Genomic DNA, 10,236 nt, shown 5'->3' with positions numbered 1-10,236 from the left:
TGTAGCAACAAAACATGGTAAAAACATTATTGGGCACAGACAAGAGCACAAAGGCAAGAAGGTAGAGACAGCAATACATCACACCAAGCAGCCACAAGTGTCAGTAAGAGCGTCCATGATTAATTGAGTCTTTGAATACAGAAATGGAGATAAAACTGTCCAGTTTGAGTGTTTTTTGCAGCTCGTTCCAGTCGCTAGCTGCAGCGAACTGAAAAGAGGAGCGACCCAGGGATGTGTGTGCTTTGGGGACCTTTAACAGAATGTGACTGGCAGAATGGGTGTTGTATGTGGAGATGAGGGCTGCATAGATATCTCAGATAGGGGTGAGTGAGGCCTAAGAGAGTTTTATAAATAAGCATCAAACCAGTGGGTCTTGCGACTGGTATACAGAGTAGACCAGTTTACAGAGGAGTATAGAGTGCAGTGAGGTGTCCTATAAGGAGCATTGGTGCAAATCTGATGGCCGAATGGTAAAGAACATCTTGCCGCTCAATGTATCCTACCATGACTATATCAAACCCAACTCCATGTGTTGCCACTATCATGTATCTACCATGACTATATCCAACCCAACTCCATGTGTTGCCACTATCATGTATCCTGCCATTACTATATCCAACCCAACTCCATGTGTTGCCACTATCATGTATCCTGCCATTACTATATCCAACCCAACTCCATGTGTTGCCACTATTATGTATCCTACCACGACTATATCAAACCCAACTCCATGTGTTGCCACTATCATGTATCCTACCACGACTATATCCAGACTATATCCAACCCAACTCCATGTGTTGCCACTATCATGTATCCTACCATGACTATATCCAACCCAGCTCCATGTGTTGCCACTATCATGTATCCTACTTGGCTGAAGCTTTGATCCAGTGGAAGAAGTATTGAGGAGCAGGGAGGTTAAAGGTCACTTCAGGATACAGCTGTTACTCTACACTATCCCTAGATAATCCAGTAATGAGATTATTTTGGGCCTTATCAAATCTGTTTTATTGTTTTACCTAATTCTTTAAAAAAGTATGTTTTAACCTAATTCTGTTTTCTCCATTTAGTTTTTCCAGGTTTCTGATTTGTCCCGTTTTTTCTGTTTATGGCTCTCAAAATCGCACTTTTAGTAGAAAAACAACAACATTGGATGTTCTAAGTCCACAACAAAACTTAAACCACATCAGGAGACCACTTGAAGTCTGAGGAAAATATGTAAATAGTATTTCAGGTGTAGATACCGTTTAATTCAAGTGGCACCAGCAAGAGCCTTGCTTGGTTAGTGGTGTCTCTGGAGCACACATGCGATTGCATTTGCACAGTCTGCTGAACAAATCACAACTGGATTGATGCAAATAATCATGATATCATTCTGCCAGGTAGGCATAGACTACTTTGTCGTTAACATTTAATTGACAACGTTTTTGGGAAAGCTTTTCTATCAACCAGAAGATGGTTGTCATTAGCATCATCGCTAACAGCTACACATAGTGGTAGACAAATGCACTCAGACAGGGGCATTTCCTGGCTGTTTCCTCTTCAGAAAGTTGAAGGAAAATACAAATCACTGAGGCTAATTTAGACGACTTGCAGGCAGTGGGTTCAGAATAACTATGACAAAAAATGAATACAGATTATACCACCACCCAAAAGGGCACTTTAGAGACAGGAAGGGCAAAGGGGCATGTGCTCTACACAGGTAGAGTCCTATCTGTCCATGTTGCCTTTTGCAAAGTGGGCCCTGCTTCATGTGCTAACACCAACACTCACCTAAATATCCCATATGCCACTGGGTGGGAGAAGTTTTCATTGTTTTTGGGCAGCATTATGTGAGGTGTTATGTGTTGTTGGTCAATTTAGCTCGGAATATGCCACCCTCTTCAATCTGTCACCTAATCCTGCCTAATGGGCAGGTCAGCCCTGGAGGAAAGTATTGGCTGTAAGAAGTAAGAGAAAACATAACATCTGGTTGTTTTTAAATGTTCTTATGACAGTGCTTGCCAGAATAGTAATGGAGATTTTCCCTCCAATCAGCGTTTCCCATTCCAGTCAGCAGATGACGATGTGATGCTTCTTGCGTGACGTATAATCTAGTGGACGGGGGTTCTTCAACAGACAAAAGGCTACAGATTCAACCAACGTGGTGGTTTGCTAGCGAACATAAAACTGAAATATTGAAGCTCTTTAGACTAATGTTGTATATTACTCTTAGTGTTTAGAACTATGCTTTTCTACGAGTTCATTTAAACGTAATTTGCTTGTTAAATTAGCAAATGTGGTAAATTTGATAATGTACTAGGCTAATCGACCGGAACATGAGCTCACTAAACTAGACGGAGAAAGAAGCTCTTGTGAAATTAGAGAAAGAAGCTTTTAGAATGAAAAAGGAGGAAGAGGAGGCTATCACATTGAAAGAAGAAGAGGATGATATTACTGGGAAAGAGGAAGATGGGAAAGAGGTTGTCAGAGTGGAAGAGGAGGTAGAAGTCTTCAGAATCAAAAAGGAGGAAGATGCCATAACATTGAAAGAAGAGAATGTAGTGAAAGAAGAGGAAGAACCTTTTGGAGTAAAAGAGGAAGAGGAGGCTATCTCAATAAAAGAGGAGGAGGAGACGGAAGTTCCGATTACCACCAGTGAGTACTGTCTTAAAAACAGGGGCAAAAACGATGCAGTTGTTGAACTAATGGGGTCTAATTTGTGGAACGTTCCAACAGGAATCTGTTCCAAAATCTTCGTAAAGTACAAGGTTGCCAACAAACGCCGCATACAAAAAGCAGGTCAATTCACCTAGCTAACTAGCTGCCGAATAGGCATCAACTCACCATGTAGCTTATTCTTAATGTTTCCATAGGCTACCAGAGTGGATTAACGTGGTGAGGGAAAAACGTAATGAAATAGGCCACTCCTCCCCGGTATCTTATTCTGCCTCTATACAACTTTGTATGCGCTGTTTGTTGGCAACCTTGTTATTTACGAAGTTTTGGAACATATCCTGTTGGAACGTTACACAAATTATAACCTGAACTAATCTGTGTTTTAAAGGGACATTCTACTGAAGTTCTACACTTGAATATGTTGTTCAGTACTGTATGGAATTTGTAAGGGTCAATCTGCCATTGGTACATATATTTTGGGGTCTTTTAAATTCGATTTATTGAATTATCCATGTGGTCTATAATGAAGTGCACTTAATTTGGTATAACAGGCTTTTAAAATGCAATACTGATGCATCATTTCTACTTAAAATATCAAAGGAGTGCAAAAGGCCTCTGCATCACAAACAATATATATAAAAAACATAATTAAGTGGCCAATTTAGGTCCTTTTTAGACATATTAATGGCTCTGGTAAGACCCTATGATTGCAATAGAAGATCATAAGTTGACTGTCTGTTTGATGTTSTCATTCACACAGGAGAGAGACATGACTATCSTGGATCCTCTGGGGAGCMTMAACAACATCCTGATGCTGACGAGTCAGAGAAGARTCTCTCCAGATCASAACACCAGATGGTACAGCTTGGTCTGGTCTAGCATACAGCTTGCTCTGTCTGGGGCTGGGCTGGGTTTCTGTAAAGCACTTTATGACAACAGTGACATCAGCATTCATAATGTTATGTGTCTGTGTCCCCTCTTTATGGTTACCAGGACAACGCTAGCCCTTCCACCCCCCCGGAGTCCCCGTGTCGTGCCTCTCCCGGTTTCTCCTTACTGCTGGGTATGAAGAGGTTGTCTGTGTGGCTGGTGGACTGCAGGAAAACAACGGGGCAGAGTGGAACTGTGAGAGGAGAAGAGAAGAAAGGATCAGATTTGACACATCAAAGTAAGTGCTGTAATTTAGTTTGAACAAATTAAATAGATCTGCCCACTGGTATCTGTTCCAAATAGGGCTGTCCCCGACTAATACAAATACAGCTTTGCACACTCTTGGCATTCTCTCAACCAGCTTCACCTGGAATGCTTTTCCAACAGTCTTGAAGGAGGTCCCACATATGCTGAGCACTTGTTGGCTGCTTTTCCTTCACTCTGCGGTCCAACTCATTCCAAACCATCTCAATTGGGTTGAGGTCGGGTGATTGTGGAGGCCAGGTCATCTGACGCAGCACTTCATCACTCTCCTTCTTGGTCAAATAGTCCTTACACAGCTTGTAGGTGTGATGGTTCATTGTCCTGTTGAAAAACAAATGATAGTCCCACTAAGCGCAAACCAGATGTGATGGCGTATCGCTGCAGAATATTGTGGTAACCATGCTAGTTTATTGTCCTCAGCACAAGGTGCACCTGTGTAATGACCATGCTGCTTAAAAAGCTTTTTGATATGCCACACCTGTCAGGTGGATGGAATATCTTGGCAAAGGGATGTAAACAAATTTGTGCACAAAATTGGACAGAAATAAGCTTCAGTGCGTATCGAAAAAGTCACATTCTGTATCGTACAGCTATGAAGGTTATATATACAACCACCTGCTCGAAAGGAATCAGCGACGTCTGTGTCTTGAGTGTCCTAGAACTGTCTAGTTCTTTGTGTTCTGACTTCTAAATCAGAACGAGTAAAATAAGTAATGTAAACATATTATCATTAATTACCAGGAAGCTGTACAACATTTGTTTTAAATTTTGAAATGTTTGAGAACTTGCCTCTGGTAATTGAGGGATCTGATTTGGAATAAACCTCATAGCAAGGCGTTTTTATCATGTGGGGGTTTCATTCAGGTCTCTCTTTAAATAAACACTCTTTGGCAGGAGAAAAACAAAACTCGGAGGGACCAGAGCCAGAGACGTCCAAACCAGCAAGACGACACCTCTGCTCCCAGATTGGAAAGAGTTTCATCAAGTTAGGAAACCTGAAAGTTCATGAGCGAATGTACACAGGGAAGAAGCAATACCATTGCGCCCACTGTGTAAAGAGTTTTAAACGGTTAGACACCCTGAAATCTCACGAGCGAACACACACAGGGGAGAAGCCTTTCCATTGCTCCCAGTGTGGAAAGAGTTTTGGCCAGGTAGGAAACCTGAAAACTCATGAGCGAATACATACAGGGGAGAAGCCTTTCCATTGCTCCCACTGTGGGAAGAGTTTTAGCCACTTAAGAAATCTGAAATCTCATGAGCGAACACACACAGGGGAGAAGCCTTTCCATTGCACCCAGTGTGGAAAGAGTTTTAGCCAGATAGTTAACATGAAAAGACATCAGAGGATACACACAGGAGCGAAGCCACACCATTGCTCCCAGTGTCGAAAGAGTTTTAGCCAGCCAGGAAAGCTGAAAGCTCATGAGCGAATACACACAGGGGAGAAGCCGTTCCATTGCTCCCAGTGTGGAAAGAGTTTTATACGGTTAGACACCCTCAAAACTCATGAGCGAATACACACAGGGAAGAAGCCATACCATTGCGCCCAGTGTGGTGAGAGTTTTAGYCAGTCAGGAATCCTGAAAGCTCATGAGCGAACACACACGGGTGAGAAGCCTTTCTATTGCTCTCAGTGTGGAAAGAGTTTTAGCCAGTCAGGAATCCTGAAAGCTCACGAGCGAACACACACAGGGGAGAAGCCTTTCCATTGCTCCCAGTGTGGAAAGAGTTTTAGCCACCTAAGAAATCTGAAAGCTCACGAGCGAACACACTCAGGGGAGAAGCCTTTCCATTGCTCCCAGTGTGCAAAGTGTTTTACCCATTTAGGAAATCTGAAAGAACATGTGAGACTGCACACAGGGGAGAAGCCTTACAAGTGCTCAGGTTGTGGGAAGACATATTGCTCATCACAGTCACTAAAACGTCATGTGAGAATCCACACAGGAGAGAATAATTACTTATCCGAGTGTGTAAATTGATATTTCACATTACATTGACTTAAAGTTCATCAGAGAACATACACAGTGCTCCCATTGTCTTATATTTTTGACTGAGAATGTGTTTACCTGTTTATACCATATGAAATTGAATTGTACAAAGTATACTCAAACATATATTTGTTTTTACTAGAAAACATGAAGTGAATATGGAGTCTGTCAGTTTGAATATAGAGTAGATCAGATTCCATGTGTTTAAATGGTCCTTTTTTAAACTCTGACTGTGTGTGTGTTTATCTGGGTGTCTTTCCTCCAGCACTACAGATAATCAAGTGATATTTGGATGTGATGAATTTGCTCCATTGTTGACATTTGCATTGTTGGCCCACTGATGATTTAATGACATGAAAATATTCAGACTCTGTAATGGAAAATGTTAATTGTATGTGTGTCCACATAACTGATTATGTGACTAACCTTGTGAAACTGTCCTATTATAATCTCCTGTTCTTGGGAGTATCACATAAAGATATTTGCTAATCACCCAATGCTTCAGGAATTCAGACTGTCTGTACTGCGCTGTGTAACTCTGTTATTCTCTCTGAGCTCAGAAATAAAGAATCTTGGTTTGACTTGGACTCCAGCAGATCCTTATTTTATAATATCCACCACAACTCTCCCACGGATTGCTGTTTATTATTGTCTCAATGAAGAGTTCCTCGTTCCAGTTTCCTGGGGTCATTTACAAGCCTCCCACTGGTTGAATAAACGTTGTTTCCACGTCATTTCAACAAAACAAATCCATGTGATGTTAGATCAATGTGAAAAACTGATTGGATTTGTAAAAAGCCATCAACATCAGTTATTTTTAGTTATTTTTTCATCCAACTGGCAACCTAAATCCAATGACAGGTGACATTTTGTGTTGATTTCATGTTGAATTCACTTTAGTTGACGACTCAAAGAAATGTAAATAGAAACTAGATGTTGAACTGACGTCTGTGCCCAGTGGGCTGGTTTGAATAAGCGGCAGGTGTTGGATCAATATCCACCTCAGTAGCTAAGTTTCCACCTGCTGTTAAATTGGCAGTGTTTCTATCAAACACACTTATTGTGGATAAAAGGCTTTTTCTGTTACTTTCTGCATGAAACAACATACGCATTTTTAACATTCCCATGAACTGAATAAGAAATACAAATTAACTGGGTTTCCATCACATTTTCAACTCTACTGATGGTTTTTAAAAAACTGTTGTGTTTATATAGAAAACGTGCTCTTGTCCCGTGCACTGTAGTCAGCAGCTCACATATACAGTGTTGGTAGGCTACCTACATGATGAGATTATTATGGATAAGAGAGATATTATATTATTTGTCAAATGGCAACCAATCATTGATCATCATGTCACCAGAAGAAGACCATCAAAATGTATTGGAAAGGAGCATCAAGCTCATCACGTGCAGTTTCACCACCCTGTGAAGTTCATAACTTATTTCATCTGTAGCCTAATAAACTACATGGGTTCCCACGTCGTAGAGGGAGGACCACACAACATATCATCACATGACTCCAAGTTAACTAAGATGTGATGGTTATTATATAAATATTTGCACATAAAGTAGTTTCCACCGCCATTTCTCACTAAAACGTTTTTACTGGCACAAAATGATCCCACCATGTAAAACTAACTAATAAATTGTCTGCATTTATAAATTGTTCAGGCATATCCTGTTTCCGTCAGCCCGGTCATTACTTTGGAAATGGTTGGATAAATATCCACCTTCATGATATGGTTAAAGCCTGATTTGGAATGTCTGAGTAGTTCTGTATGACGTCATAATACACCCCTCTGATAATCAAGTGATATTTGGAATGTCTCAGTAGTTCTATATGATGTCATAATACACCCCTCTGATAATCAAGTGATATTTGGAATGTCTGAGTAGTTCTATCTGATGTCATAATACACCCCTCTGATAGTGATACATTTGCTCCATTGTTTCCATGTCAGTTGGTTTCCCACTCTGATGATTTATATCTAACAGAGGGGCTTTAAAGGAATAGTATGGTCACATTTACAGGTTGTGGCTCAGTATTCTTAGTATGATGTGAAGAAAGAACAATTACCTATTTATTAATAATGTATTTTCCTATTCAGCTTCTACATCTGCATAGAGACAAACAGCATCTTAAAATTTATAAAGTAATTATTATACACTTCTATTTTCACAATTTGAATGATTATTAATCATAAACTCCTATAGCAACAATACACTGCAGCTTTGACGTCAAGAAAAGAATGGGCTGATGGGTGGTGGTGCTACTATATAGGTAGGGGTGTCCAATATAAACGTTCAATACACACACTAGGTTGATCAGTAGCCAGTTAGCTAGCTGCTACAGTCCAATATGAATGTTCAATACACACAATAGGTTTTTGCTGTTGACCATATGAATGTTCATAATGAGGGAAAAATAAAGGTGGGCTCTCCTGTCAACATGGGGCTCCTGCTGCAGGTAGCCTAGCGGTTACTAGTGTTGGCCAGTAACCGAAAGATCTCTGGTTTGAATCCCAAAGACAACTAGGTGAAAATCTGTCATTTGCCCTTGAGGACAGCAGGCAGGAGCCTCATGTTTCTCCCATTCTTCTCTGCAGATCCTCTCAACTCTGTCAGGTTGGATGGGGAGTGTCACTACAAAGCTATTTTCAGGTCTCTCCAGAGATGTTAAATCGGGTTCAAATCGGCTCTGGCTGGCCCCTCAAGGACATTCAGAGACATCTCCCAAAGCCACTCCTGCATTGTCTTGGCTTTGTGCGTAGGGTCGTTGTCCTATTGGAAGGTTAACCTTTGCCCCAGTCTGAGGTCCTGAGTGCTCTGGAGCAAGTTTTCAAAAATTTCTCTCTGTATTTTGCTCCGTTCATCTTTCCCTCGATCCTGACGAGTCTCCCGTCCATGCCGCTGAAAAACATCCCCACAGCATGATGCTGCAACCCATGCTTCACCGTAGGAATGGTGCCAGGTTTCCTCCAGATAACCCTTGGCATTCATCAGACCAGAGAATTTTGTTACTCATGGTCTGATAGTCCTTTAGGTGCCTTTTGGCAAACTCCAAGCTGGCTTTCATGTGCCTTTTACTGAGGAGTGGCTCCCGTCTGGCAACTCTACCATAAGTCCTGCTTGGTGGAGTGATGCAGAGATGGTTGTCCTTCTGGAAGGTTCTCCCATCTCCACAGAGGAGCTCTGTCAGAGTGACCATTGGGTTCTTGGTTACTTCCTGCCAAGGCCCTTCTCCCCCGATTGTTCAGTTTGGCCGGGCAGCCAGCAGTAGGAAGGGTCTTGGTGGTTTCAAACTTCTTCCTTTTAAGATGATGGGGACCTTCAATGCTGCAGAAATGTTTTGGTCCACTTCCCCAGATCTGTGCCGAGACAGGATTGTGTCTCGAGTATATCACATCAAATACAGGCTACTTAAAGTTCATGAGAGAACACACATATGCTCGTACTCTTGTCTCATTTTTACAAAAATAGAATTGTGCTTTTGGTCATGCAATATTTTATTTATATATATATATACACTGATCATACCAAACATTTGGAGAGAAATAAAAGTCCTAATATGGACTAGGAACCTCCTCCTTTTCCCTCAGAAGAGTCTCAATTTGTCGGGGCATGAACTCCTCAAAGTGTCCAAAGCCTTCCACAGGGATGCTGGCACATGTTGACTCCAATGCTTCCCACAATTGTGTCATGTTGGCTGGATGTCCTTTGGGTGCAGTCTTCACTCCTCAGAGAAGGATGGTCTTCCCCTTCCTCCTCTGAGGAGCCTCCACTGCACCCAAAGGACATCGAGCCAACATGACATAATTGTGGGAAGGGATTTTCAGTGAGTTTCAGAATAAAATAAATTGGTAAAACATTAATAAATTATAATTTTTGGATAAAACTATACTAAATATAATCACATCAACAAATAATTGAATAAAAAAATAATTGAATAAAACATACTATTTTGCATCCTCCTCTGGGTACATTGACTTCAATACAAAAACCTATGAGGCTCATGGTTCTCAAGGCTTCCATAGACTTAAACAGTAATTATGACAACTTCCGGAGGACATCCTCCAACCTATCAGAGCTCTTTCAGCATGAACCTTCTCCGCTGTGCAATGCGGTTTCCGAGCTGGTCATGGGTGCACCTCAACCCCGCTCAAGGTACTAAACAATATCATAACCGCCAACGAGATGAGACAATACTGTGCAGACGTATTCATGGGTTGGCACCCCCCATTGGGTTGTGCCATGGCGAAGATCTTTGTGGGCTATACTCGGCCTTGTCTCAGGATGGTAAGTTGGTGGTTGAAGATATCCCTCTAGTGGTAGTGTGGGGGCTGTGCTTTGGCAAAGTGGGTGGGGTTATATCCTGCCTGTTTGGCCCTGTCCG

General features: G+C 41.6%; 1 protein-coding gene across 6 annotated transcripts in view; it reads left to right on the top strand.

The window, feature by feature from the left end:
- The window catches only part of LOC112074494 (zinc finger protein 180-like), a 24,148-nt gene extending 17,724 nt beyond the window's left edge, over positions 1 to 6,424 (top strand). For 2 of the 6 annotated variants that reach the window (XM_070440564.1, XM_070440560.1), the window contains 3 exons: positions 3,419 to 3,516; positions 3,652 to 3,826; positions 4,747 to 6,424. In XM_070440564.1, coding sequence (XP_070296665.1) covers positions 3,514 to 3,516; positions 3,652 to 3,826; positions 4,747 to 5,834 — 1,266 coding nt within the window. In that variant the 5' untranslated portion in view covers positions 3,419 to 3,513 and the 3' untranslated portion in view covers positions 5,835 to 6,424. Of the gene's footprint in view, positions 1 to 2,019; positions 2,638 to 3,418; positions 3,517 to 3,651; positions 3,827 to 4,746 lie in introns of those variants that run through there. The other 4 variants (XM_024141656.2, XM_070440563.1, XM_070440561.1 and 1 more) reach the window with 4 other exon arrangements.
- Positions 6,425 to 10,236: the final 3,812 nt, after the last annotated feature.

The sequence above is a fragment of the Salvelinus sp. IW2-2015 genome, unplaced genomic scaffold, assembly GCF_002910315.2.
Source record: "Salvelinus sp. IW2-2015 unplaced genomic scaffold, ASM291031v2 Un_scaffold2660, whole genome shotgun sequence".
Taxonomy (NCBI): Eukaryota; Metazoa; Chordata; class Actinopteri; order Salmoniformes; family Salmonidae; genus Salvelinus; species Salvelinus sp. IW2-2015.
The sequence above is the reverse complement of the archived record's forward strand: the minus strand, read 5'-3'. Positions and strand labels throughout refer to the sequence as shown.